We start from the raw sequence: 26,494 nt of genomic DNA on the forward strand, positions 1-26,494 counted from the left end.
TCGTCCAAAGTCCCTTAATTTGGTAATTTAAGAAATTGTTTATATGTAAAGCTAAAAATAAATAAAATTCCTGATGATAAAATTATAAAGTGCAACAGATAAGATAAGATAGTGAGAATTAGTAGTTTCAAAATTCACAAAGTATCCAAAGTTTGCGGTAAGCACTTGTTGATCTTGATTTGCTGCTGCCGTGTAAACTTCGACTGGAAACCCCGACCAGCTGATCGTTTCGGCTTGAGTGTTTGTTTTTATTTGGTTTGCAACTCGACTTAATATATGATAAACAGGTTAATTTGTTTAAATTCCTGCCCGTCGCTCAGTGCGTGATTGCTGCTCAAAAGTCGTCCAAGTCATGTTGCGTAACAGGCTGATAGATGGAGTCAGGCGAATAAAACCCATACTTTGCGGGGGGCAATCCCTGCGATCCCTTAGCAATGGAGCGACTTCAAAGCTGACCACCATAGAGGTCGATGATAGGAGTGGGATTGCCACCCTGTCAATGAACCTGCCACCGGTGAACACTTTGACCATGGAGCTGATGCACGACCTCATCGATTCAATCAATCAGATCGAGAGCAACAAGAGCCGCGGTCTCATCCTGACTTCAGTGGGTTTGGGCTACCCAAAGTACAGATTCCAATCCTATTTATATGTTTATATATGTATTACAGAGCAATGACAAGGTCTTCTCCGCTGGCCTCGATCTCAAAGAGATGCTGAACCCAGAAGTGGAGCGACTGCGGTTATTCTGGACCCGGTTCCAAGATTTGTGGCTGGCCCTCCATCTTTGTGGCCTTCCCACAGCAGCGGCAATCAATGTAATTTAAATTATTCATTGATCATAAGATCTCTAAACTGGAACCATAATTTCAGGGACACTCTCCTGCCGCGGGCTGTGTCCTTGCCACCGCCTGTGAATATCGCGTCATGTTGCCGAATCTCTTCATCGGTATACATGCCACCCGGTTTAGCTTCGTCATCTCGAAGTGGATGATGAACTCGTACCAGAGCGTCCTACCCCGCAGAATTGTGGAGCGGGCGCTGAATCAAGGTAAGCTCTTCGCCACCCAGGAGGCCCTGGATGTGGGCCTCGTGGACGAGATCGCGTGTAGCAAAGATGAAGCGCTCTCCAAGTGCGCAGCCTTCATAGCCACCTTTGACAAGACCAATCCCGTGGCCAGGTGCCTAACCAAGCGAATGTGTCGGGAGCCAGATGTGCGGGAGCTGCTCCAGGACAGAGCTGCGGATCTGAAGGAATGCGTCGACTATGTCACTACTCCGCTTTTCCAGGAGGGACTCTGCGCTCACTTGGAGGGCCTCAAGAAGAGAAAATAGCGGCCTTTTATAGGAATGTGATCAAATTGCATTTATTGTATATGTATGTAAATTTGTATTAAAATGTTAATCCGATGGGGCTTCCTGGTGCAATTCATCCGGCAGATTGGCCAAAGCCTCTGTCATCATTTCCATAAAAGAGTTAATCTCTAGAATCTTGGCGCGATGGCGATCCACCTCATTGCTGTAACGATATATAATAAGCTTAGCTCACCATATAGATATAACCAAAAACATACTTGTTAAGATTCATGATCATGTCATCTATAAACTGCCTGCTGCGTTGAGCCAGGCGATCTTCACGCTTATCCACTCGCGATGTGTGGGAAGTCCTCATGCCCTCCACCAGCTGGAGGACCGCTTCTCGATCATCCACACACTGCTGTAGCTCTTCGGGAATGGCATTCAGTTCATTGCGAGTCAGTTTGGTGGACAGAAACTGGTTTACGATGTCCGTCATGTTGTCAGCAAAGTAGCTACAAACATCGCGCAGCTGCTGGAAGATCACCTGGGCCTGCTCCACGAAGTTGGACATAAGATCGGAGATCTTGCGGTTAAAGTTTAGGGTAGATTCCTGGCAAGAACAATATATAAATATTTATTTAGTTTCTTTGCAGTACTATACTTATTTCACCTCAACTGCTTCGTGCAAATGCAGCTCCTGGGCCATCAGACTTTCCCACAGATCGTTCAGGGAATCCTCAAAGTTGGCCGTTAGTGTGTCCAACTGGGCCTGCAACTGCTCCAAATCTTCGTCCCGCTGATCCAGCTCTCTCCACTTCAGGCGCATCTCGTCGAAGGTTCGCTCCTTGTACTCCAGGAACTCTTCGATCTGCCTTTGTCCCTGGGCCTGCAGCTCCTCCTGCCCCTCATGCAGGTTGGCATTGAAGTCGCGAATCTCCTCGTCGCGTTCACCGAAGCGCTCCAAGCCCAGGCGGTAGATCTGCTGCGTAAGCTCGTACACATCCTTGGAATACTCCTCGCACAGCTCCTGAGCCGGTGCACCCACCAACATCAGGATGCGCCCATCCTCGTCGTCTCGCCACAGGGAGTCGTACAGCTGCATTCCATCCAGGTGCTCCACAAAACTGGAGGCCAGCCGATCCGCCTCGGCCATTTCACGAGCCTCCGTTTCCAGGCCCTGAATCTCGCGCTCCTGCTTGTCCTCGATTTCGCGCAGCTCGCGGCTGTGGGCAGATGAAAATGAATCCCTGCGCTTGGCAGCGTCTTGGAACCGGGGCACCACTTACTAAAAACGTTTTTGGGCCTCCTCCCGCGTCTCCGTCTTGATGAAAACGTATTCGTAGTAGTTCAGCTGGGGCAGGATGGCAATCACATAGAGGGACAATGGGAAATCTGGCTGCTTAGCTATGGGATTACCCTCTAGATTAAGGACTTTCAGGCTGCTCACAAAACGTAATCGCTCGATCTGGGAGAACAACAATACTTTAATTTATAAACTTTTAATTTCGACAAAATCTAAAAAGGGCCATTTTCAATTTAGTGTTTCCGAAAAAGATATTTATAGTATTATTAAAATGAAAAAGAAAGAAACCTTACGCCTTCTACCGTATCGATGAGATTGTTTCCAATGCTAAGGATAACAAGATTCTGCAAAGTATGTATGTTTTCGATTTTCCTGATGCGATTGCTAAACAGAGATAGCTTCTCCAGCTTGACCAGTTTTTCTAGATTCTCAATCCGTGTGATGTAGTTAAAGCTCAGGTTCAGATCCTTGAGAGCAGTTAGCATTTCCAGGTGCTCAATCACCTCGATTTTGTTGCAGTTCAAACAGAGCTTTGTTAGATTCGGCATCATCCAGAGATGGTCGATCCTAAGGATGTCTGAAATAAGCTACCTGAGTTCATCCTACATTTTACTTAGCTAACCTCTTACTCTTGAATTCCAATCGCATGGTGGTAATGCGATCATAGACCACTGGTTCCAGTTGATGGAGTCTCCTCGCCTCGCCCTTCTGGCCCTCCTCCAAATAGGCGGTTTCGATCATCTGACGATCTATGATGCCCGGTTCCGGGCAGTTGATCTCCTCCAGGAAACCCATAAGGGGCTCCTCCTCCGCCTCCTCCTCCTTTTCCGTAACACTCTCACCTGGCTGACTGCTGACCGGCTCGTCCATTCTTGCTGGCTCTCGCAGAACATATCCCTAATCCGCGTGGTCGGTCACCAAAAATTGGACTCGAGCGAGGTTGCCATGGGCAACCCATAAAACATTGCCCTGCCTAGTTACCTTCGTTCGTGTGCCACCCTTAAAGGACTTCGGGATCCAGTGGAACCGGAGACCCAGTCAACCGGCTCGGGGACCTTCGGCTCTCTAGCTTTCTCTCCCGGATTCGGAGGGTGGTCTAGTTAGGGCTGCGGTTGCTTGGGCCGTTCCGTTGTTGTGGATATCGGGTCCGTCAGTTGTTAGTGTTTGCTTCTTAAATAAACTTCTGTTCGCAGAGGATTTCCGCATCGGGAGTAGCCATAAATCTTATTTAATTCGGACCACCTCGTTGTATCTAACCATCTAGCGGATTCAAATGCAATTACGTCTGAGGTACGAGTGATGTGACGGGTCTTGCACCTAAATCCTTTGGTGTGAATGGGGTGTGCACTGGAAGGGGAATCCTTTGTGTCAACCCCCAGTGTTCAATCGATAAAGTGACCCCGAACATTTAGCTTTGTTTATTTGCTTGTAAGCGGTGCAAAAAGTCTCATAGTTGCTTATCGGATATAGTGGTGCATATAGTAATCGGCTAATCGGTCGTCGGATGTGCGTGCCCAGAGTTTAAGTGAGTCAAATGTGAGTGGTTCAAGGCTGTGACTCAGGATCCAAGCAAGTGCCAGGTCGAAACGTGGCTCCAAATGTCCCGGGTCCTCCAACCCCACACCCGAAATCGCAAACCAAAACAATCCGTATACATATATACATATAAGTACACCCAAATGGGATACTGAAGGTGGTAGCGGTTCGTATGCCATGAATAAATTATCGCCCAAGGAACCAAATTCGCCAAGTGACCGCAAACCAATTACGACACATGACCATACCGATTTGAGAACTAAATAAAGTTGGCAGCTTAATAAACTTGGTTTGTTAAAAAAGTGGAAAAAGCGATACAAAAGTGGCAGGTGCGATCGAATTAGTTCTAATCGGATTAAAGTAACCTACAAGAACACGTATCTTATGGATTTCTGATTATAGTTGCCCTTTAAAGGGCTAGAGCTCTGGGGTAGAAAACCGAAAAAACCCTTAATGAGAATTTCTTGGGGGTTACTACGGTTTTATACAGGTTGTCATAGTCGAAAGAAGTATCTTCCACCGCAGGCCAAATTAAAAGGTGTCTCAATCTTCAGTGCTTTCTGGTTGTAACCAGTCCAAGAAACTGTTTTCATGTGGTTATTTCACTAACATGATGTAAAATATCATTTGAGTTTTAATTGGAAACCCAGATCAGCAATACCAGAATAAAACTCTACCATCTTCTTGATTCCCAATCCATGTCTTTTACGTCCAAATGGACTCCATTTAACAAACATTGTTAGGTCTATCATAAATCATGACAGGACATAGTTTCGCCTCCTTCTATTTTCTGTCACTGATGACCCTGATGATGAATTTGTATTTGGGTTAAATAAATTTGGTCAAGTTCTGAGCCGGCCTCCGTGATCGATATATTGATTTTAATTACCGTAGCTCCCCCGAAGCTAGGCATCCGAAAATGGAGACTCACGACATGGCCAAGTTTGATTCGATTTGATGTTAAGTGCCAGTCATTTAATTCAACTGTGATTCCTCGAAGTCCACATTTGTGGGCGGAACTCATAAGTTATTGAAGACACCTCCTTGAGTCGCGTGTTGATGATGGTGGTTTACACTCACCTTCGCTATTCCGTCTAGTTGCAACCGGAGAATGTGTGAAGAGCTGCCTCCATCTGCCTAAGCATGAACCGCTATATCACGCTGACCCAACTGGGAGATGGAACCTACGGCACCGTGGTCCTGGGCCAGCGCAAGGACACCGGCGAGAAGGTGGCCATCAAGCGCATGAAACGCAAGTACTACTCCTGGGAAGAGGCCATGAATCTGCGGGAGGTTAAGGTATGTCCGGACTAAGCTCCTCGAATCGCTGCATCTTGCATAACGCTCCTCCTTTCCTCCCCCTTAGTCCCTAAAAAAGTTGTCCCATCCGAACATAGTCAAGCTGAAGGAGGTGATACGAGAGAACGATACCCTGTACTTTGTGTTTGAGTACATGAAGGAAAACCTCTATCAGATGATAAAAGACAGAGATACTCATTTACCCGAACCGGAACTGAAGAGTATTCTCTTCCAGGTGAGCTGCACGAAATATATCCTCATAATCCATTAAGATAACAACTGACTTTTGTCCAGGTCCTAACTGGTCTAGCCTTCATGCATCGTCATGGATTTTTCCACCGCGACCTGAAGCCGGAGAACTTGCTCTGCTCCGGCCCAGATCTCATCAAGATAGCTGATTTTGGCCTGGCCAGGGAGATCCGATCAAGGCCTCCGTTTACGGACTACGTATCGACGCGTTGGTACCGCGCACCGGAGGTACTCCTGCACTCCACCAACTACGGCAGTACCATCGACCTGTGGGCCATGGGCTGCATCATGGCCGAGCTCTACACCTTTCGTCCGCTCTTCCCGGGTAGTAGCGAGGTGGACCAGCTCTTCAAGATCTGCTCCGTACTGGGCACTCCAGAGAAGGTAATAGCTCCACCTTTTACTGAACGTCAGTTTTAAGTCTTAAATCTTATCCATCTCGTTCTCAGGACGATTGGCCGGATGGTTATCGCCTGGCGAGCATGATCCACTTCCGCTACCCGGACTGCATCAAAGTGCCACTGAGCAGCGTCGTCAGTCGCTGCAGCCAAAATGGATTGGATCTGCTGGAGGATATGCTGGCCTACGATCCCGACAAGCGTCCGACGGCGCAGCAGAGTCTGAAGTATCCATACTTTCACGCCCTCAAGCGGATATCGCCCACGGCGGCCACCAAGGCGAATGTACGGCTGAGCTCCAAGTATGCGGCCTCCAATGGGCATCCGGTTCAGAGTGTCTCCAACAACGTGCTTCCGGTGCAGGAGAAGCTGCAGGCGGTCACAGAGTTGCTGCACCAGACCAACAACAACATGAATAGCCACTCCAATCTGGGCAAGAATAATAACCTGGCGCCAAAGAATGGCGGAGTGCCCAGAAAGTACCAACCGAAGTTGAGCTTCCTGACCACCAGTGAAATGGGTGCGGGTTCACATGCGGACTCTTCCAGTTTGGGCGGAGGAGCCACAGTGGACGGACTACCGGTGCCACAGCATCAGAACGGCGGAGAGTCCATCAACGACATCTACCTGAACCGCAATATCTCGCAGCTCTTCGGATTGCCAGCGGGTCCGCAGCACCACCAGCAGCAGGTGCACCACCCAAACGTCTCCTTCAGCACCACCTCGTCCCGAAATGCCGGCGCCATCTACGTGAATGGCAGCCACCTCAGCTACGACACGGCCAACATGAATGCCAAGAACAATGCCAAGTTTGTGGTGGGCGCTTCCAATGGTGGCTACTACGTGCCCGTGGCCAGACCATCTGTCCTGGCTGCCGATGCCAAGGTCTACAACGTGTTCTCCAAGGTCAGTGCCAGCCAGGCTCCGCCAAGCCTCATCGTGCGTCAGCCGCAACTGCAGCCGGAGGTGGCTCCTCCGCCTATGAGACTCTCGGGAAGATCGCGAGCGGCGGCTGCCCAGGACCCAAAGATGGGTGCTCTCAAGTCTGACGATCTGGACCTGATACTGGGGTAAGTGTGGACAGCAGACTTGTTGGTATTAGCAACTTATTTTTTAAAAATTTAGAACGTGATTTATTTCAATACGGAAGAATTTTTTATAAGATTCTGTCTTTAAGTTTTAAAAATATGTTTAAATGTTTATACTTTGAGGTTTTTAAATTTTTCGATTGACCTGTTTATTTTACTAATTCAATGAGAAGGAAATTTTTAAAACAATTAATGGATTCATTAGTAGATGTTAAATATCTGTGAGTCGTAGACACTCCTGGCACCACAGAATGTTTTGTTCTGGCACTGCACCACAGTTGATCCTGCGCCACCTCACCGTGTGTCTCTCCGTATCTCCCCCGTGCAGTTCCAAGCTGAAAACCTCCGCCAAGCGACAGCGCAATGCCAAGGCCAACATCCTGCTGGAGGATCTCTTCGGACAGCTGTCCATGGACTCGGACAGCGATGGCAAGTATCCGCACACGGTGCCGCCCACGCAGCAGGCGAAGAGCGGGAAGACGTCGACCGGAGGGCACGGTGCCGGCGCCCGGGAGCGGGATCTCTTCGGGGAGAGCTTTCTGCCCAGGCCTGGATTGCGGAAGAAGGCCACCCAGAGCAGTCTGGAGGTGAACAACGGCAGCCACGCGGACTCGCTGTAAGTGGGGGGGCATGTCCTTGGACATCCTCGCTGGCCTGCATGCCCTGTAATCATTGACCCGTGCTTCACTGCATCCTCATGATCATGATCCCTGCATCCCATCTCTCTCTCTTTCTCTCTACATTGTACTCTGTCTCTCTCCCTCTCTCTCTTGCTGTCTCTGTCATCGTTTTGCGTGTGTTTTCGTTTGCTTGTCATTGAACATTGAACACTTTGTGTGGGTGACCCAAGTGATAACTCCTCCTCGTCCTCCCCCTCAATTGATGAAGAATGTCGCTTTTGGCCCATAAGGTAAAAACCAACATTCGCCATTGAGCTGTAAATACGTAATGTTAGAAGTAGAGACTCTCTAGTTCACCATATCATATCATATATCCATATCATTCACGTACATAGGGGAATTTGAGCTGCGATTTCCCCTCTTGTTCTCGAGCACTTTTAATTTGCCTGTCTTTTAAAGTAACTAATGTATATACAAGTAACAATATGGTTTTCATATCTGCAACAAACACACTTCTAACTAGCATAGTCTTAGGAAACTGGTTTCTTAAAGCAGTTCTAGTTTAAATTGATTCTAGTTTTCTTTGACCCTTAGCCAGATACATGCATAAGGAACAAAGAAAAAGTATTAATTATATAAACTCAATTTTCAGAGCTCCAAACGCACAAAAGGAAAAGTCCGCTGTGGCGTCCAGTTTCCCCTGGGATGAGTCCAACAGGACGGAGGACGAGAAGCTAACGGCTTGGATGGTGGCCGAGAATGGTAACTTGATTTTGGGTAGTCACCAGCAAGCGTAGAAGTCGAGAGCACTCCCACATCCAGCCACAAAATGTAGTTACTTAGCGATCACCCAATTGGAGCTATCAACTTGGTAGTGCTAGTTTGAAAAGCACATCTAGAATGTGGAGGATTTGTAATTTCCAATATCACACTATATCCTTTTCCCAGGATCGCTGCTGGAGAACAAATTCTGAGAAGATCGACTTGCAAGATGCCGTTGTACCTGAAACAGAATGGAACTACTTTAAGTGCCTGTTGATCTGCGTAATCCCGAACTGAATCTAAATCCATATCACCATCATTGAATCGCCGTAAAGAGCTAGTCTAGTTTCGATATAATGTTAATGCTGTGATACAACTAAGCTAAACTATTGTGTAAAATTAGCCTACGATCTTGAGTCTCGAGTGTAAGTTGTACTTTAAGCTACTCTATACGATAATATAATCCGAGTGAGTTTTGAATCGATTGCAACAGTTGGTGGCAAGTGCAGGGATTTGGTTTCATTTCCCCCACGGGCGACGTATTTATGGTATATGGGTTGCATAAGGCATGGGATTCGAGTGGGGTATTCGATTTCAGCTACCATAAGTTGGCCACTGCGACAATGGGCCAAGATTCGTCTTATAAAAGAGGTCTGAACCAAGCACTTGCACATCAGTCGAGTGTACCTACTTCATCGCTCCAGTTACAACTCCAACTTGTTCGCCATGAATGTCCTGGTAAGTCGGGATACTGTCTATTATTGTATATACATCTGTGACTATCTTCGGTTCAGCATTCCAGCATTGTCATCTGCCTAATCCTAAGCGCCGTCGTCGCTGCTCAGGCTGGAATCATCGCCAGCCATCCGGATGAGCTGATTGGTAGTCCTGCCCAGTACGAGTTCCACTACTCCGTCCACGACAGCCACACCGGCGATGTTAAGGATCAGTTCGAGCACCGACGTGGCGAGTACGTAACTGGTCGCTACTCCCTCGTGGATCCCGATGGTCACCGTCGCATTGTGGACTACACCGCCGATCCTCTGCTGGGCTTCAATGCTCAGGTTCGTCGAGAACCGATTTCTCGCTACTGAAATGGGTTGCCACTGGATGTGATAAAGGACTTGCCTAAATGACCCGATTAAGATTTGGCTACCTTAATAATAGGAACCAATGGAAGGTTATAGACTTGTATTTTTAGAATAAATCTAAAGGCTGTTCAATTCAATTTTCAAGTGGGCTACGAATCTATTGGAAAGTTCATTCAAACCAAACGAAGAGTTGTAGAATTTTGAGAAATTTTTAAATCAATAATTGTTGGCTAAAACTTCTCATATCGATGAGAGAATTATTGTTTTGAGCAGCTATTTACCAGTACTAACGATCTTTATCACTTTTTAAAGGATTTAGGAAAATTAATTTTTGGGTCAATTTTCGCATTTTTTGTAAGGGGTAACATCATCAAAATTTGCAAAAAATGTCAAAAAATTAGAATTGTCCTTTTTAAATACAGTTGGATTAAGAATTTAATTACGAGTTCGACGATGTATAACATTACATATTCAGACGATTATTTTTAAAGTTATGGCTAAAAAGCGGATTATATGATGACCGAAATTCGGAAAAACGGTTTTTGCCAAAAACTTAATATTTACAAACGGAATTTTGATCATAACATCGATAAAATTTCTCATATAGATGAGAGAATTACTGTTTTGAGCAGCTATTTACCAGTACTAACGATCCCTATCACTTTTTGAAGGATTTAGGGAAATTAATTTTTAGGTAAATTTTCGCATTTTTTGTAAGGGGTAACATCATCAAAATTTTCAAAAAATGTCAAAAAATTAGAATTGTTCTTTTTAACTACATTTGGATTAGGAATTTAATTACGAGTTCAACGAGGTATAACATTTCATATTCAGACGAATATTTCAAAAGTTATAGCAAAAAAATCGATTATTAGATGACTGAAATTCGGAAAAACGGTTTTTGCCAAAAACTTAATATTTACAAACGGAATTTTGGTCATAACTTCGCTAAAACTTCTCATATAGATGAAAGAATAACTGTTTTGAGCAGCTATTTACCAGTACTAACGATCCCTATCTTTTTTGAAGGATTTAGGAAAATTATTTTTTGGGTAAATTTTTGCATTTTTTGTAAGGGGTAACATCATCAAAATTTGCAAAAAATGTCAAAAAATTAGAATTGTCCTTTTTAACTACAGTTGGATTTGGAATTTAATTACGAGTTCAACGAGGTATAACATTTCATATTCAGACGAATATTTCAAAAGTTATAGCAAAAAAATCGATTATTTGATGACCGAAATTCGGAAAAACGGTTTTTGCCAAAAACTTAATATTTACAAACGGAATTTTGATCATAACATCGATAAAATTTCTCATATAGATGAGAGAATTACTGTATTGAGCAGCTATTTACCAGTACTAACGATCTTTATCACTTTTTAAAGGATTTAGGAAAATTATTTTTTGGGTAAATTTTTGCATTTTTTGTAAGGGGTAACATCATCAAAATTTTCAAAAAAAGGCAAAAAATTAGAATTGTCCTTTTTAACTACAGTTGGATTAGGAATTTAATTACGAGTTCAACGAGGTATAACATTTCATATTCAGACGAATATTTTTAAAGTTATGGTAAAAAACTGATTATGGTACTTGATGGCTGAAATTCGGAAAATCAATACATTTTTCTCCATATTCTGCCAAATTTAATATTATCCCACATTAAAAACCATTATATTAGTTCATTGAAAACAACTTATTTTTGTGTTTTCTAAACATGCATTTATTGCCTTCTATTTACACATAGTATTACATACACAGATGAGATAGAGACCCCCAGTCATCGGGTTATGGCGATTTCGATGACCTGGAGCCGAAAAATCTTAGTAGAGATATCAGAGAATAGGATCAGAAGATAGGAAGGAAGATCAGAGTAAGCTGGATATGATACGAGGTGTTTGGGTAGTAATAGTAATGGTTCAGATACAGATGCGGATGCGGATGGGTCGTCGTCGATGCGATGAAGTCAGTGTTTGCTATCTCTCTCGATCAATCCTGCCCAGAACCTAATGGTAAAGGCCGAGGGGCAGTTTGGCGGGCGCGAGGAGCTTGGGTGCCGCATAGGCCAGTGGCAGTGGTGCGGGAGCCAGGAGCTTGGCAATCGGCGCAGCCTTGATCACCTTCTGGCCCAGGGGATCGCGACGCACCACCGCATTGAACCCGTTGTGGGCATCCGAAGTGTAGTCCACGGTGCGCAGATAGCCATCGGCGTCGACCAGCGTGTACTGACCCTGGACCTGGTCACCCTTCCGCGACTCCGTCTGGCTCTTGATGTCGCCGGTGTGCTCGTCGTGCACCGAGTAGGCGAAGTCGTAGTGGGCAGGTGCCTCCACCTCCACGGTCTTCAGCAGTGGCTTCACAATGGCCGCGGGTGAGTGGTAGATGGGAAGCTCGATGGCGGCGGCGGCTCCAACGCCCAGGATGAAAAGCGATACGAGCTGGAAATATTTATAGGTGGGGTGGTTCAGTATGGTTCATCCATATCCATATCCTTTTCACTTACAGCGAACATTTTGGCTTGGACTTGGATTTGGTGGATTTGCTGACTTGGTGGCTGCTGCTGCGGCTCCTGCACTGAACTATGTCTCCAAGTGTCGCGATCGCAACTTTTATAGTCAAAGCATTGCTCTCTGGCCACACCACCACCTCCATCCCCATCCCGATCTCTTGATGGGTGCCACGCTCCAAGCACACGCACCACACACTCTCGATAACCCACACCGAGCACCACACACTCCCCAAAACCAAAAACCGATCTGCGAACACCTCAGCCAGCGAACCGGAATCCAGCTAATGCAAAATTGTTATTACCATATATTTCTATATCATTTTTTTGGCCATGTTTCTCGCTGCGGCAATAAAACATTTACCCTGCTCCACTTTGGGCAACAATGTAGCCACGCTAAGCTCTTGTCTCTGGATTGTCAATGGGTTCCTATGGATATTTCAATACCCAAAGCCAAGTGAAAGTCAAGGAAGGTAATTAAACTGAGTAAAAAAAGGGCTTATTATTATTAATGCATTGTCATTAGTTAGCAATATTTTTACTTATTAACAGACAAAATTGAGTTTCAAAACTAATAGCTTTTAATTGGTATAAATAATACGAGAACTTAAAAGATACTTATTGAATTAATACTTTTAAAGTTTATTAATTTGTAAACATAAGTAATAAAACATGTAAAAACATTTACATTTTTAGCACCTCTCTAACTTATTATATATATTGGTTTTACCCCTTTTAATCCTCTCACCAGCTAATCTCCGGCTTCTTCTATCAATGGCACCTCAAATTAGACACCTTAAACCACCAGACAAGTTGGCTGACTTATTGAATGGTCACAGGAGGAGGGGTGTATATGGACATATGGGTTTATCGCCGTCACATCAAACAAATTGCACGTTGACATTCGCAGATCGACAGAAATGCGGCTAAGAGCTTTGCCGATTTTCCACTTAATTAATTAATCAAATTGCAACATCCGCCCAAGATCGCCGCTATGTCTGAATCTCGATCTGGATGTGGGTCTGGGCTGGTCAGGTGGCGGCGCCGTTGCCTTCGCCTTTCACGCGACAAAGGCTCGCTGGCAAACACGTTGCCAAATTCGATATGGAGTAATAAGCTGGTCAAGTCGGGGTGGGGGTCAGTTGGAGTTTCGATGGAGCGGAGTACCTTGGTGCGTATGCATATCAGGCATATCTTGCGCCACATTCGCTTAGAACCACATTACGACTCTGAGTGGAGTCGCGTACCAATTTGGCATCCAAGCCTTCTGCGCACGCACTTGGACAGATCGGTTCCACCACCGCGCCGCCTCTCCACCTGATCCCAGGCTCCAGTTCCATGCTCCGCGCGGGCGTGCCGGCTGTAGCTCGCTGTCCAGCGTCGCCCAACCCAATCAGCAAACAAGACATATAAATTGAAGTAGTCTCTATAAATAATAAGTTGTGTCTACTTAGCGACATGTACACTAGCGTAGATCGTGTCCGATACCAGGACGGGATCGGGGGATTAGGGTATGGAGGAGCTGAAAAGCGCACGTATGTTTTGGCCAAACTGTCAAATTCACTAAGCAAATGCTGCTTAATTCGCTCACTAATGCACTTGTGGTTCTTGCATTTCAAATCTGAAACACTTAAGCTTGTACAGGTTATATAAAAATAATATTAAACGTTTGGCATTTCTAAAGTTTTTATTATCGATTTCAGCTGATTTCTATGTTTTCTTGAAATATCAAAAAATTGCAAATGGATTACATATGTATTTCACTGACATCTTTTTGGTTTTTTTTTTTTTTCGTTCAGCTGTGACAACAATACGACGCACTACACATAATCATTTGTCTCACATATGAATTCTTTATGTAGAAAAGGTTAAGTAAATCGCTAGCGTATTGTACTATATAGAGCCGTATGTGTTCAGTAATTGGCAATTTTGAAAACGTTGAATCTATTGGCTGCGCTTTGCCTGCGCCCAGCACCACAGCTCGTCCTTAAAATAATAAAAATAATATAGAACACAATTACAACAATATAAACGAGTGCATGGTCTGTGGCGCAGGCAAATAGCCACTGAGGTAAAAAAAAAAGCAAAAGCTGTTAACAAGAAAAGGTGCTGCGGTCACCAGACTGATGCCTACGCTCCTCATAATGCGCCCGGTTTCAGGGAGAACGATAGCTTGGGCCTGGAATTGTTTTTGCCTAATATGACCTTCTGCTCCTCCTTGACGCGCTTCTCCTGCTCCTTGCGCATCCGTTGCCGCTCCTCGTCCATGAGGCGCTGCTCCTCGATTATTGCTAACCGTTCTTCGGCCTACGGAAATAAAATATAAGTTACGATCATACCAATAAAGTTTGTTAGTTATGAATTTCTTACCAGTTTTCTTTGCGCCTCTTCGATTTTGCGATTGTTTTCGGCCAAAATTTCTTCGAGCTCTTCGCGTTTTTGTTTTTCATCCTCCTATAAAACCCAAACAAGAAGACGATTAATAACAAAAATCGATCCTTTAGCGAGAAGCTTAATGCTAATATAGAAATAAACAGTCTCTTGACATCAGCGATGCAAACTGTGCGACGAATTCGACGCACGTTTGTGGTTGCAGTTTTTTGCTTGATGAGCTGCAAAGGCAGTTAAAATCTAGTTTTATGTTTAACAATAAGTTACAAAGAATATTTTCGGTAGAAAGTAAAACATTTAGTAGTGTCTAATAAGAATGTTTAAAGTAGGTTGTTCTTTTAGTTTATTACAATAAAGGAGCACACAACATAAACAAATGTACTAGTATTTGCTAAATGGTTGGTCTTCATTTGGTTTTTTTTTTATTGTTGCTACTTACTATTTAAATAGGTCATTATTCCAGTAAATAGGCTAAATTTGTGTTAATTTATAGATTTCTTTTTTTTTTTTTTGCAGATTTTCAATTTGGGATTATTTTTGTGGAGTTTTTCGCTATTCCAGACGTACATATGTAATTTGCTCGCAAAAACAAAAAGCTTAAACACAAATCAGTGGCAATCCAATGCGTATCCGGTTTCAAAAATTCTTACAGACAGAGTTCTATAGAGCTAAACACCGGGGGAGTCTTTGAGTCATTGGGTCTGTGCGTCGTCCTTTCGCCTGTTATCCTTACGGCTGCTGGGCAACATCACACATCGCTGGCGTCGGAAACTCACCCGATATCATAAGTGGCACTGATTTGATTTGCATGCAGCGTACTGTTGGGACTAAACTCAGTCGGCCCGCCCACAACTAGAGTGCCTAACTACCCGGACTAACTTAGGGACACCACACCACTTCGTTGGGCTTTGGTATTTCGTTCTTTCATTTATTATTTGGTGTGGAGGAAATGCGTCCGTGGACCAATCGCTTGGCAGCAGGCTTGCTCAACTTCCGGCATGGCGGCACAACGTTAAGTGCACGCGAGTGTTTTGCGGGTAAAGATCACAAAACAGCCACACACACCCACTTGCATACGGGACAAGAGCAGCACGTTCGTTGTACGGGCCTACTGAAGCGGAATTTGCGCGCAATAACAACAACAACGAGTTACGAGAACCAATACCAAAAATTAAAATGATACAGTATGTGGGTAGGAACGAACAAAAGATGAAGCTAAGAGTATGCAATAGGTCTGCAATAATGGGCATCAAAACTTTGACACATGCGACACTTGGCAATGTCGTCATTTTGGCTTTTTTGGTAGGAAAAATAAAAAGTTACAAAATTATTGGCAAGAAGAAAAAAGGGGCAAAACGAGCCGTGGCGTTCTCATCTCGGCTCACTGCATGTAGCTTGCTGCATCATGTGGGTTGGGCTCTGAAAAGGTGCGACTGGTTAGTGATGTAGCCGGTTAGTGGGCGCCCTTGGCCCAGGGTTATGCAAGCAATCTAGTACGGGGAGGCTGATGGGACATGGGTTGATGGATGAACAGCCAGTGAGCCGCGACCGAGAGCGCCGCCGGATCGATTTCGCGTGACGTGGTGGAGACGACTGTTTGAACTGCTGTTTTGGATTTATTCAAGTGTACGGTAAATGTGGCATTGTGTACGTGTTTCTGACAGTGATAGCAGCAGTCGTCCAGCGGAATCTGAATACGAGCACCTACCTCGCGCCGGCGTTCTTCTTCGCGTATCTGCTCGCGCCGCCGCTCCAGCTCCAGCATCATTTCGCGCTCCATCTCAGCCTTGGCGGTCTCAACGCGTCGATTGACCTCCTGTTCGATTTCGTCGCGACGCTTCTCTAGCTCCTCCTCGACGCGCTTTTTTACCAGCATCTCTATGCGCTTGGCGGCTTCCTCTTCGATTGTCTTTTGCTCGAGCTCCTTCGCCCGACGCTGCCGCTCCATCTCGGCCAGGCGTTCGACTTGCATCTGGTTTTGCTGTAATGGTAGATCCTAGTTTAGTTGATTTCATCGAAACAGTTGTATCATAAGCGCAGCATGAGTGTTATTCCCGGAAAAATGTATGCATGGAATGCGTACTCATGGAGTGCTCAAGATGACACACTATGAACACTATCCACTTACCTCATCCAGCTTCTTAAAGCGGCTGCGCTTCTGTTTGCTCCGTTGCGACTCCTGCTCGGAGTACTGACTGTCGCTGCTCGACGAACTGGAGCGTTTTCGGGATTTCAGGATCGAGGGGGAGTGACGGTAGTCGCGCTCAGTGTGTCGGTCGCTGCGGTGTCTGTCCCGCTCGCGGTCCCTGTCCCGTTCGCGATGTCGTCCATGGTTGTTCACCTCCGAGGATTTGTCTCTATCCGTTCTTGTGCTGGGCCGCTCGTGGTCGTGGTGGGACTTACTGCGTTTTTTGTGCTTGCTCTTGTGGTGGCGTCGCTTGCCCGACGGACTGGGTGTACGTGAACGGGAGCCCATGGCGCTGGATTGTGTGACTGTATAAGATCTTGAGCTAGTCGAAAGGCTTAACTTGGCTGCCACAACAAATCAATGAAAGCGAATTTAATTTCTCGAGCAATTTTCACAGATGCCTTAAAAACAGTGTGCACAACGTTGGCAGACTGGCCTGACATAATTCTGGTATTTTACGATACGGTATTTTCCGTGTTTTTCTTTATTTACATTTCAGTGTTGCGAAACATTAGACCGTCAATTGTTTTCAGTTCACATTGGTTTGTTTTGATCTAAAATCATTTGGTGGAACTTGTCGATCATGACTTGGTTATCCTTAAAGCCGACGCACTGCTTGGCCTCCTCCTTGGGCAGCCACTTGAGGTCGGTGTGCTCCTCGGAGAGAATGGGCTCCTGGCAGGGATTCCGCAGCTCCGCCAGCCAGTAAATAACAATTTTGGGCTTGCCTTTCACCTCATAATTCAGGGTCAGCGGAGTGTCCTTGTATATGATCAGATCCTTCTCGTCGTACCTAAGAGAGCAGTTCTGAAATTAAGCATGTTTTGAAAGATATATCGTTGAGCACTTGCCCGGCTTCCTCTTTTGTTTCCCGCAGGGCAGTGGTAAAATCATCCTCGCCTGGGTCGACATGTCCCTTGGGGGAACTCCAGTGGAAGGAGCCATAGGAAGCCTTCAGCAATAGGTATTGTATTTCCCCACAAAGGCGGCGAAAAATAACAAAACCAGCTGCCTTTTTCATGTTGCTATCAATTAACCGAAACAGGTGTTTGGCCAGTGCTCGAAAGTGTCCAATAACAGTGGTGCTTTTCTAGCTGTTTCCCTCTTTTGGTTATAAGTTCACTTTGTGTAAAAGGAAATTTATCAGTGTTGAAAACCGATTGCAGATTTAACGTATGTTTGCGGACTTGCACGTTGTTTTGTAAATTCATTACATAAATTGAGAAGAAGTGCATCCGATATGTACGCCCTGCTCCGACGCTTTGCCGGCGTCACCAACTTGGGCTGTCCCATCAGAAGCTACGCCTCCTTTACGCCCAGAGATATATTGCGGAGCAGCGATGAGACCGGCACACTGCTCACCCGCTTCGCCAAGCACATTGCAATGGAGCGCTACAGGGATTCGGATCACGTGCTACCCAAGACGACAGTCCGGTACTCTGACTTCTTTCCCATCACGGACGACCGGTACTTTCAGCGGACGGTGCAGAAAACGGATGCCGCCCAATTGCCCGCCCTGATCATCCAGGCTTCCAGCTATCGCTCCAATGCCGCTGTGCCCATGTATGTGACGGCGCTTAACACGTTGGATAACCATGCAGCCAAACAGCTGGACAAGATGGATACTTCCACCGTGCTGGAGACTCTCTACTCCTTTCTATTCCTCATACCTAGTTGGATAAAGCGAATGAATTTTTACCAAGCAGCCATGCAACGACTGGTAAAGGAGGACTTTCGCGGAAACAAGGAGCGATTCGTTCAGGTGTGCTTCTATCTGGGATTGCAAAAGAAGCAGGCCCAATCTTCTGAGGACTTCCAGAAGCTCCTGGAAGAGCATCTACCATCGCATCTGCCCGCCCTAAATGAAATGGACCTTGCTGTGGTAAGCAATGCGGCGTACAAAACTTCAACCTTGGTAACCGGTGAGGCGAAATCAGCATATGAAGCAAGCCTCGTTAATGCCATATTAAATCTGGAGCTCAACACCGGAAGCGATGCCTTGCTGGTTTCGTTTGTCAAGGCATTGCGGTTGCAGCAAGTCAAAGACGAACGAGTGTGCCAGCACCTGCAAGATATCTGTCTGGATCCTGTAAAGATAACCCATATTGAACCCCGAGGACTTGCCCATATCTTTGCATTCTTTGCCGAGCAGCTTTGGGATCAGAATGAATGCCTAACTGTCGTCGTAGAACGACTTATGACTCTGCTCAAACCTGGAGACCTACGCTCCAAGGACTTGGCCACATTCCTGTGGGCCAGCGCCCAACTGAATTGTGCATTGACTCCTGAGCAAATCAGACAACTGGAACTGGCCGCTCTACGCATGCTGGATCATGGGGAGTACGACTATTTTGCTGACAACCTTGTTGACACCTGCCTCTCTCTGTGCACTTTGGGTCACTACTCCAAGGACCTGATTAATGCAGCTGAAGAACTAAAAGCAGCCCAAAAACGCCAGCGAGCCCAACCCAAGGTGGATAGTCGCTTGAATGTGCTGCGATCTGCTGTAGCCATTGAGCAGCCTTCAATTGCTAAAGTTAAAAAAGAACGAGCTTTTAAAGAGTTTGATGGTGCTCCAGCTTATTTGCTAAAAGATCGCCCAGACTTAAAGAAATACGCCAAGGAGCTAAGTGGCGACGCGGATGTGGAGGGCGTAGATGTGGTGTGTCCCATTGTCGGAATAAATTTGCCAAGCTTACGAGTGCAGACAATGGGTGCCCAGGAGAGTGTGTACTTTGTTGAACTACTCACCGCAGAACAGACGCTGAAATTCAGCAAGAAACCGACTTCATTAATACGTCTTAAGAAAAGACTTTTGGAATCCCTTGGCCGAAAAGTTGTAGTAGTAAGCATTATAGAGAGTTGAAAATATATAAACACAGTTTAACAATCGTTTTGTTTCAGCTGAACTCAACAAAAATGGCCACCAATGCAAAGTAACTCCACCAACTCTTGGAACCGACAGCTAATGCAGGAGAAGAATCCAAGGTTGCCCAAGGCGTGGGCAACTGAATTGTGTGATATAATATGGGGCCATATCGGCCTTCTAGGCTAGTTACAAATCGTAGCTTTATTTAACATTGTTTTATGTACTTGTACATATTATTTAAATATTAATAGCACTAAACATAATGGTCAACAATTAATGTATAATACAAGGAATGGGCTACAGGTGTGTCTCCCCCAACTCTCCTATCGAATCGACTTGATCTTGGCCTTCAGCACCACGTAGGACACAAATCGGAAAAGAAGGATCATGACTCCCAGCGCGATCACATCGTTCCAGAACTGATCACCCCTCATGGTGATTTCCTCTAAGAATTTCTTTGGATACCTGTGAGCACAAAGCATACTTAGCGCTTGAGAAATAGGAAAGGTAACAGAATCTAATTACCTGTAATGGCAGTACGGCGCCTCCTCGCAGGCCAAGGTACCTCGATCCAAGCCATAAATGGCTGATATGAAGCCCTCAAGTCCATATCTTAAGTATGATATGTGACTGCCCCACCTTAAGTAGCTTGGCAGATCGCGCAGGGTCACTCCAAAGCCGGCGAACATCATCATGGGAATCGTTAGCACTGGGGCCAAGAACGTTCCGTTGACCACATCGAACCAGGCACCAATCATCAAACCGAAACTATGGCCCACAAAGACGGTCAGTAAACTAATGGAGAAGAACATAAAGAATCTGATCCACTCCATCGGCTGATAACTCCAAAGATAAACGATGACTGTGAAGAAGAAACAACTTATGATCTGCAACCAAAGAAGTCAGTTAACAATGGAAATCCGGCATATTTAAGATGGCTACTCACAGATATTGGCAGGTCCACGAGTGTCATGGCAGTGTAATAGGCTTTCAGCGAGTACCAGCGGTTGAAGTGCTCCTTGATCAATATGGAGATGTCCATGGGGACTGGTCAAATTATATTCAAATAAGTTAATATGTCTACGAAATCGACTAGAGCAAGCTTACAAGTCAGAACAGTCAACATCATCGTGGTCATGGAATGGTGCATCAGTATGGCAAACAGCAGATTGTAGTTGTCGAGTACTCGTGATCCCTCACGTCCCGTGTGATCGTACATAGCTCCGAACAGAGCGGCCACTGCTATGTTGACTCCGAGCCTCAAGTGCGTCATGGTCGTGTCTCGTTTGGCTTTGATGAAACCCCGTCGCAAAAGCACGGAGCACTGGTTTGAGTAGCTGGTGTCCTCCAGGGATCGGCTTTTGGTTTTCTTAGGTATGGGATACTTTCTCATCAAGACCTCAGCGCGCAACACCGCACTGGGATTATCGAACCAAGTCAGGCAGCTTCCGTTCTCGGTGGCGAGCTTAAGGGTGTCGACTTTATCGTATCCATATTCTCCGCATGCGAGCTCGATAACTGGATTGCATAATGATTGCATTAGTGTAAATTCTCTTAGAGATCTGTGCTGGACTCACTGTAATCCGCTGGATTGTGGTACATGGGACAGGGCAGATCCACCGAGTGCAGGAACGGCACCAATTTCTGGGTGCTGCCCTGGTAGACGCAGTTGCCAGCGGACAGGACGTAGACCTGATCGAAGATCTGGAACAGCTTGGCCGTGGGCTGGTGGATGGTGCAGATAATGGTGCGTCCTTGGCTGGTCAACTTCTTGAGCAGCTCCAGGACCTTTGTGCACGAGCTACTGTCCAAGCCACTGAAAAAATGAAAGCAAGATGTAAACATTCCTCAGTTTGATAAATGGATATATTTGCTCATACGTCGTGGGCTCGTCCAGGAACATCACAGTGGGATTATTGATCAACTCCATGGCAATGGATAGCCTCTTCTTCTGACCACCGGACAGGCGCATCGTAAGGGTCTGATCGTGATTGTACAGACCTAGAAGCAGCAGGATGTCCTCGATCTGCAAGGATGAATTCGCGATTTATGACTATGATCTTAAAGTGGAGATCACCCCACTCACCCTGCTCTCCTTCTCCTCGTAGCTGACGGTCTGACCCAGCTTAAGATCGGCGGCTATATGCATGTTCTCGTTCACCGTCAGCAGCGGCTGCAGGCGATCATCCTGGGTGATGTAGCAGGACATCCGACGGAAGGAAGCTGCAGGGAGGGATTACCATGAATTCTTCATACATATAAGTAATGAATTCTGCGATATACTCACGCAAATCACGTCGCCGACCATTGAGCAAGATGGAGCCATCCACTCCGGTCGTCTTGAAACCTGACAGGGCATCCAGCAGAGTGGACTTTCCTGCACCCGAAGGTCCCATAATGGCGATCAGCTGGCTGCCGGGGAACTTTCCGCACACATTGTGCAAGATTTCCTTGGATCCTAAGAAATTGCGAAATTACTTAAATGCCATCGTAAATATGATCGTAAAAACTTAATAGACATTCAGCGTGTTTTTTTATACGGTCGTTGGTATCAAGGTTCAGGGAACCAATGGAGAACCCACGTGCAACGAGCGACGATTTTCATGAATCAACTGCAGGCTATAACTTAGCTGAATTAAACGGCTAGTGAGGTAAGATCTTAAGTAATAATTAAGCCCTATATCCACTTCAGTGAATAACCTGTTAACTACACAACTTGGCAACAATTCTAGATGATCTAGGGATTAAGGCATAGAAAAGAGTTTCAGACATAAAGCTTAATTAACACAGTAATCGTATTGTATTGTTAACAATATTACACATTTTAGCACTCCTAGTAACCTATTAAACATCCCGATAGCACTGGCAATATATCCATCTACCAAAACGTTGACCACTCATATTATCTTTATTTTGAGTATAATTACCGCCACGGGTTGAAAATATGTGTAGTTCTAATCAAGTTAACAGGGGCTAAACAATGTCGATATCTTTTGAACTTTGAAATTAGCAAAATGCTCTAAAACCAAACCCAGCATATCGAATTACAAATACTCTACTAACTATCGTATAGGCAAGTCATTTCTTATCATTTTGTGGACTCGGCGGAAAGGGAATTTATGAATGACTAACTGGCATTGAATATATACAACCGGGAAGGGGGTGTGATCGGAATGAGCGGAGTGATCGGCGCTTATCTAATCAATGGAAAACCAAGTTGGTTAAAGAACTAGCAAGCAAGTGTTTATGGCTGATTGGTATGTGAGGCAGTGCCGAAAAGAATAACCTTGAAGAAAACTTTGTTCGGATCTAATAATCTCGTGGAACTTAAGAAACATTTGAAAAATAGTATCTGAAGGATTTGTCTAACTGTATCCCTTAGACTATTAATGAAATGAATCCTAGCATATGTATTATCTTCTATTATCACTAATTGTGTCTAGTCATACTTTAGATATTATTTATGGGACTATATTGGTAAGATATAAAGAATTAAAGGTCATTCCCTAAGAACCCCGTTCAAAGAGTAGCCGCTGATCGTAAAACATATATAACTGCCCAGCTAATTTTAAGTTCTCCGCTGCCCCAATCTTATCGAGCCATATCTTAGATCATGCGATCGCAATGGTTAGTTAGCAACGACTTCCTTCGGTAGCTCACCTCGATTGAAGCCCAATTTGACGGTGAGGGACAGCTCCTTGAACTCCATGTCCACGGGCTCCCGGGCTGGCAGGTTGTTGAGGGCATCGGTGTCGAAGTGCACCTCCTCCTCCACGACAGGTTCCAGTGGCGGCTGCTTGCTGGCCGCATTCCCATTGGTGTAGTTCACCTGCGGCGGTGTGGGTATGGGTGGTGGCGTAACACTGGACTGGGCATTCCGCCATCCGCCACTGTTGCCAACTGGCACTGTGGTGCTGTTATAGACGCGACTGGAGGTCACCTCGCCGATCTCGATGCCCAGACCGAGGCCGGCCACTCCGTTGTCGCTGCCGAACAAGAATTGCTCCCGCGGTGTCGCCATTCTGGGATTCTAGGGTAGCCTGTCAACTGTAATATAAACATAAATGTAATATAAAACTATATATATAGTTTAGATTCACTGAAAGTTTCCTATGGCATCCTAAAATCATGATGATTGGCCAGTTGGATCTTTGTCTGCAGATTTGATGGATTGTGCAAGGTGCGCGGCTAAAACTGGGAATCAGTGTGCAACCAGTTGCTAGTCGATACAAAATATTTAGCTTAGCTTATTGAAACGGGTTCCATGCCAGCTGAGCGTGCACTTTGATCGAAAGCTGGAGGAGATCGATCAACCTTTGTCGTCTTACCCCGTCAGTCAGATTCAGTGCGAGATTGTTCATTTAAAGGGCTCGTGAAGTAAGGGGGATTGGGGGGATAGCAACTAATCCAGCGCAGATGATGCTCCCGATTAACCAAAGACCTGCTGTCGAATGGGATGGGTGTCGAAACCGTGCAATTATCATCCACCGTTCGCATTAAGTGCCAGTTTACATAAGCGAAATGTAGCACGCAGTTTACTCCACATTTCGCACTGCTGCCAAAGACAATTAAATGCGAGTACATTTAATGCACAGATTTGCGAAAAGATCAAGGTACAATTGCTCAGGCGGAGGCGGAGGCAAACAATAAAGCGGCACAATTGAGTGGAAATGGAATGGCGATGGCGAGTGCCGTCATATATGCACATCTGCCATTGATCCGTCCATCCAATCGATCCACTCGATTCTCTCTAGATCCGATCCCATCCCATACCATCCCATCTGATCCGCTCCGATCCGAGCTGATCAAAACAAAAGCATTGTTCCAAGCGGCGAGTTAACAACAAATGTAGTAAATGCAATACATATTGATGGGCTGCAGCTTATCAAAGTGGAATTGAAATGAAAATTGTTTAAAGAGTAAATCATTGTTTCTGCAATCAATTATGCATAATTAACTGTATGACCAGAATGCAATCCTTTTGCTTGGAAAGTAGATACTGTAGTTACACGAACGTATAGATTGTATCTTATAGGTTGTGAACCTATGCATCTGAAAGTTCATATTATAATCTTATACCTGTGACGAATGCCTATATAATATAAACCGAGCTGTCTTATCAGGAGCTGGGCAAATTCCTCGACCGGGAGATTTCCCTTTCCGTTTTCGAGTAGTTGGAAAGGTAGTGGCTACGCCAGTGGGAACTGCTCCGCAGCCATGCACCTAATTTAGTTATAACACAGCTACCTATGGTCAATGCCCCATATTTCCCGATGATGACCTGGATGTCACGAAGGGAGTGACATTGATGGGTCTTAATCGGCTGGCTGTACATCATTGTTGCCTGACGCCGGAGGAGATCCCCCCGTGGTCACGTTTTGCCGGGCTTGCTGTTTTCTTGGACTCCTTTGTTCGAGCCCGGCTTTACATTTCGTGTTTGCCTGCGACTTTCGGGGACTTAGATCGGCCTTTAACACCACAGCACTTATGTACACACAGCACATATATACCATGTATAGCATGTGTGTGCTGATGCTGCGCTGAAACATTGTTTTGTATAGCTTGTATACCTCGCAAACCGGTTCACCGGATCCCCTTCTCCGCCAGATTTTATGCGGCAGTGCAGCTGGGAGGAGATGGAAGCGAAAGCAGCAGCTGTTTGATTCCAGATCGGAGTAGCGGGGAAACGGGGAAACGGGAGCAAATCCCTACCGATTCAAAGCCATTCGATGGCTGGGTACAGATTTCTGTTTATACTCTCTGATAATGCCTGATAATTCGGAAATAACACCCGCATCCCATCTTTGGACTTCGATTATTGTCATATTGATTTTGATCGCGATTGCCGCATTCTGTGACAACACTTTGTGTCAACTAATCGATTTTATTCATTTCACATAATACAAATCTGGAGCTCAGAGCGCGAAAAGCGAACTTGGCAGTTTCGCATTGGGGGTCATCCAATCGGATGTGACCCACAAGTGATCAGGTCTAGAGTCTCCAAAAGATACATTTCACTTGTATCTATTCCATGGCATATATCGTAGCATGAATCATTCAGTCATTTAACACTTGCCTTCATGCGATTCGAATGGGTTTTATGTGTTAACAAAGACTGGCGTTTGTATCGAAGTTCACTGATAAGCTCTTGGCCAATAAATTTCTGTCTTAAAAATGTCAATTCATTTTACTGCGACTGGCGAAGTAGGTATTACATCAGTACTACATTCATTACTGAAATCCTTGAAAAGGTTTCTTTCTTAAATTTGCAGTCACTTAGCTGAGACTCTAATTTCCAAAATTAAGCTCTTTATAAATTCATAAATTTTATATTAATTTATTACGCTGCTCTAGTTTTTTTCAGCCACTTATTGTTTCTGGTAAATTTATAAAATTTGTCTTGCTTTTGTTTGCGATTGTCACAGATTAATTGATGGTGCGTTTTATTTAAAACTTAACACATAATTACACCAATTATTTTTATTTTTTATACATTAATTTTTGTATCCTTTTCTTTGGATTCACTTCATCCCCTTGCATGAGCACAGCTGTTCGTGTGCACTCAAGTGGAGTCCTTACCCTTAGGAGAGTCAGGATTATCGCACTCTGGACGGGATTTGCAGGGAAACTACTACTTCGCACGGACTTAACTCGCGATCCGCACAACCGAGTAACAGCTTCTTCGAAGCGACGTGCGCGACTGGCGTCCAGTAAACAAACAGTGATCCCAGCTAGCTCTGGTGCTGCAGCGCAGAATGGCTATATGGCGGTAGCAGTTCCCGTTCCCATACCCATACTCATACCCATACCCATTCCCGATCCCAAAACCGATCGTCCAGAAGTCGGAGAGTCGCTTCGTCGGCCCAGCTGACGACTCACTCACTGGCCACAAAGA

General features: G+C 45.3%; 9 protein-coding genes across 10 annotated transcripts; 4 read left to right on the plus strand and 5 right to left on the minus strand.

Annotated features, from left to right (window-relative positions):
• The first annotated feature begins 255 nt into the window (after nt 1–255).
• LOC117148673 (enoyl-CoA delta isomerase 1, mitochondrial) lies at nt 256–1,469 on the plus strand. Its single transcript, XM_033316203.1, has 3 exons — nt 256–607; nt 672–818; nt 874–1,469. Exons 1-3 carry the CDS (start codon nt 353–355, stop codon nt 1,333–1,335), a joined length of 864 nt encoding a protein of 287 aa, XP_033172094.1. The 5' UTR covers nt 256–352; the 3' UTR covers nt 1,336–1,469.
• Nucleotides 1,380–3,802, minus strand: LOC117148663 (dynein regulatory complex subunit 3). 2 transcript variants are annotated; one of them, XM_033316188.1, is made up of 6 exons: nt 3,225–3,802; nt 2,896–3,169; nt 2,586–2,764; nt 1,970–2,522; nt 1,575–1,909; nt 1,380–1,519 (listed from the first exon to the last, which is right to left on the minus strand). In XM_033316188.1, exons 1-6 carry the CDS (start codon nt 3,470–3,472, stop codon nt 1,402–1,404), a joined length of 1,707 nt encoding a protein of 568 aa, XP_033172079.1. In that variant the 5' UTR covers nt 3,473–3,802; the 3' UTR covers nt 1,380–1,401. The 2 variants fall into 2 exon arrangements, with proteins under 2 accessions (XP_033172079.1, XP_033172071.1); XM_033316180.1 differs by having other exon boundaries at nt 2,896–3,179; nt 3,232–3,800.
• On the plus strand, nt 3,752–8,994 carry LOC117148654 (cyclin-dependent kinase F-4). Its single transcript, XM_033316167.1, has 8 exons — nt 3,752–4,127; nt 5,237–5,437; nt 5,505–5,672; nt 5,732–6,070; nt 6,136–7,154; nt 7,501–7,788; nt 8,445–8,554; nt 8,741–8,994. The coding sequence occupies exons 2-8, from the start codon at nt 5,282–5,284 to the stop codon at nt 8,764–8,766; spliced, it is 2,106 nt and encodes a 701-aa protein (XP_033172058.1). The 5' UTR covers nt 3,752–4,127; nt 5,237–5,281; the 3' UTR covers nt 8,767–8,994.
• A 206-nt stretch (nt 8,995–9,200) lies between these two features.
• On the plus strand, nt 9,201–9,782 carry LOC117150448 (pupal cuticle protein Edg-84A). Its single transcript, XM_033317334.1, has 2 exons — nt 9,201–9,292; nt 9,349–9,782. The coding sequence occupies exons 1-2, from the start codon at nt 9,281–9,283 to the stop codon at nt 9,646–9,648; spliced, it is 312 nt and encodes a 103-aa protein (XP_033173225.1). The 5' UTR covers nt 9,201–9,280; the 3' UTR covers nt 9,649–9,782.
• A 1,703-nt stretch (nt 9,783–11,485) lies between these two features.
• On the minus strand, nt 11,486–12,217 carry LOC117147902 (larval cuticle protein A2B). Its single transcript, XM_033315012.1, has 2 exons — nt 12,149–12,217; nt 11,486–12,083 (listed from the first exon to the last, which is right to left on the minus strand). The coding sequence occupies exons 1-2, from the start codon at nt 12,155–12,157 to the stop codon at nt 11,652–11,654; spliced, it is 441 nt and encodes a 146-aa protein (XP_033170903.1). The 5' UTR covers nt 12,158–12,217; the 3' UTR covers nt 11,486–11,651.
• Nucleotides 12,218–13,819: 1,602 nt separating this feature from the next.
• Nucleotides 13,820–17,150, minus strand: LOC117135270 (UPF0430 protein CG31712). The gene is made up of 4 exons (XM_033295432.1): nt 16,671–17,150; nt 16,251–16,523; nt 14,522–14,605; nt 13,820–14,458 (listed from the first exon to the last, which is right to left on the minus strand). Exons 1-4 carry the CDS (start codon nt 17,016–17,018, stop codon nt 14,291–14,293), a joined length of 873 nt encoding a protein of 290 aa, XP_033151323.1. The 5' UTR covers nt 17,019–17,150; the 3' UTR covers nt 13,820–14,290.
• A 31-nt stretch (nt 17,151–17,181) lies between these two features.
• Nucleotides 17,182–17,801, minus strand: LOC117135271 (bis(5'-nucleosyl)-tetraphosphatase [asymmetrical]). The gene is made up of 2 exons (XM_033295433.1): nt 17,582–17,801; nt 17,182–17,523 (listed from the first exon to the last, which is right to left on the minus strand). Exons 1-2 carry the CDS (start codon nt 17,749–17,751, stop codon nt 17,265–17,267), a joined length of 429 nt encoding a protein of 142 aa, XP_033151324.1. The 5' UTR covers nt 17,752–17,801; the 3' UTR covers nt 17,182–17,264.
• A 74-nt stretch (nt 17,802–17,875) lies between these two features.
• On the plus strand, nt 17,876–19,862 carry LOC117135269. The gene is made up of 2 exons (XM_033295430.1): nt 17,876–19,575; nt 19,635–19,862. Exons 1-2 carry the CDS (start codon nt 17,971–17,973, stop codon nt 19,668–19,670), a joined length of 1,641 nt encoding a protein of 546 aa, XP_033151321.1. The 5' UTR covers nt 17,876–17,970; the 3' UTR covers nt 19,671–19,862.
• On the minus strand, nt 19,782–26,270 carry LOC117135268 (ATP-binding cassette sub-family G member 4). Its single transcript, XM_033295429.1, has 10 exons — nt 26,179–26,270; nt 23,260–23,646; nt 21,887–22,057; nt 21,686–21,822; nt 21,480–21,625; nt 21,177–21,415; nt 20,707–21,117; nt 20,546–20,646; nt 20,125–20,486; nt 19,782–20,064 (listed from the first exon to the last, which is right to left on the minus strand). Exons 2-10 carry the CDS (start codon nt 23,618–23,620, stop codon nt 19,923–19,925), a joined length of 2,070 nt encoding a protein of 689 aa, XP_033151320.1. The 5' UTR covers nt 23,621–23,646; nt 26,179–26,270; the 3' UTR covers nt 19,782–19,922.
• Between the last annotated feature and the right edge of the window lie 224 nt (nt 26,271–26,494).

The sequence above is a fragment of the Drosophila mauritiana genome, chromosome 2L, assembly GCF_004382145.1.
Source record: "Drosophila mauritiana strain mau12 chromosome 2L, ASM438214v1, whole genome shotgun sequence".
NCBI classification, from domain to species: domain Eukaryota; kingdom Metazoa; phylum Arthropoda; class Insecta; order Diptera; family Drosophilidae; genus Drosophila; species Drosophila mauritiana.

Excerpts from the sequence above, each read along its gene's own strand:
- LOC117148663 (XM_033316180.1), bottom strand. The coding sequence starts at position 3,472 with ATGGACGAGCCGGTCAGCAGTCAGCCAGGTGAGAGTGTTACGGAAAAG. Across the intron at positions 3,180-3,231 it reads CATGCGATTGGAATTCAAGA|ACATCCTTAGGATCGACCAT; the intron begins GTAAGAGGTTAG and ends AGCTTATTTCAG. Across the intron at positions 2,765-2,895 it reads TCATCGATACGGTAGAAGGC|ATCGAGCGATTACGTTTTGT; the intron begins GTAAGGTTTCTT and ends TTGTTCTCCCAG.
- LOC117135268 (XM_033295429.1), bottom strand. The coding sequence starts at position 23,620 with ATGGCGACACCGCGGGAGCAATTCTTGTTCGGCAGCGACAACGGAGTG. Across the intron at positions 21,823-21,886 it reads TGGTCGGCGACGTGATTTGC|CTTCCTTCCGTCGGATGTCC; the intron begins GTGAGTATATCG and ends CCCTCCCTGCAG. Across the intron at positions 20,647-20,706 it reads GATGTTGACTGTTCTGACTT|TCCCCATGGACATCTCCATA; the intron begins GTAAGCTTGCTC and ends TAATTTGACCAG.
- LOC117135269 (XM_033295430.1), top strand. The coding sequence starts at position 17,971 with ATGTACGCCCTGCTCCGACGCTTTGCCGGCGTCACCAACTTGGGCTGT. Across the intron at positions 19,576-19,634 it reads TTGGCCGAAAAGTTGTAGTA|CTGAACTCAACAAAAATGGC; the intron begins GTAAGCATTATA and ends GTTTTGTTTCAG.
- LOC117135270 (XM_033295432.1), bottom strand. The coding sequence starts at position 17,018 with ATGGGCTCCCGTTCACGTACACCCAGTCCGTCGGGCAAGCGACGCCAC. Across the intron at positions 16,524-16,670 it reads GCTTTAAGAAGCTGGATGAG|CAAAACCAGATGCAAGTCGA; the intron begins GTAAGTGGATAG and ends CTACCATTACAG. Across the intron at positions 14,459-14,521 it reads AAGAGGCGCAAAGAAAACTG|GCCGAAGAACGGTTAGCAAT; the intron begins GTAAGAAATTCA and ends TTATTTCCGTAG.
- LOC117148654 (XM_033316167.1), top strand. The coding sequence starts at position 5,282 with ATGAACCGCTATATCACGCTGACCCAACTGGGAGATGGAACCTACGGC. Across the intron at positions 5,673-5,731 it reads TGAAGAGTATTCTCTTCCAG|GTCCTAACTGGTCTAGCCTT; the intron begins GTGAGCTGCACG and ends ACTTTTGTCCAG. Across the intron at positions 6,071-6,135 it reads TACTGGGCACTCCAGAGAAG|GACGATTGGCCGGATGGTTA; the intron begins GTAATAGCTCCA and ends TCTCGTTCTCAG.
- LOC117148673 (XM_033316203.1), top strand. The coding sequence starts at position 353 with ATGTTGCGTAACAGGCTGATAGATGGAGTCAGGCGAATAAAACCCATA. Across the intron at positions 608-671 it reads GCGGTCTCATCCTGACTTCA|AGCAATGACAAGGTCTTCTC; the intron begins GTGGGTTTGGGC and ends TATGTATTACAG. Across the intron at positions 819-873 it reads CCACAGCAGCGGCAATCAAT|GGACACTCTCCTGCCGCGGG; the intron begins GTAATTTAAATT and ends CCATAATTTCAG.
- LOC117135271 (XM_033295433.1), bottom strand. The coding sequence starts at position 17,751 with ATGAAAAAGGCAGCTGGTTTTGTTATTTTTCGCCGCCTTTGTGGGGAA. Across the intron at positions 17,524-17,581 it reads GAAACAAAAGAGGAAGCCGG|GTACGACGAGAAGGATCTGA; the intron begins GCAAGTGCTCAA and ends CTGCTCTCTTAG.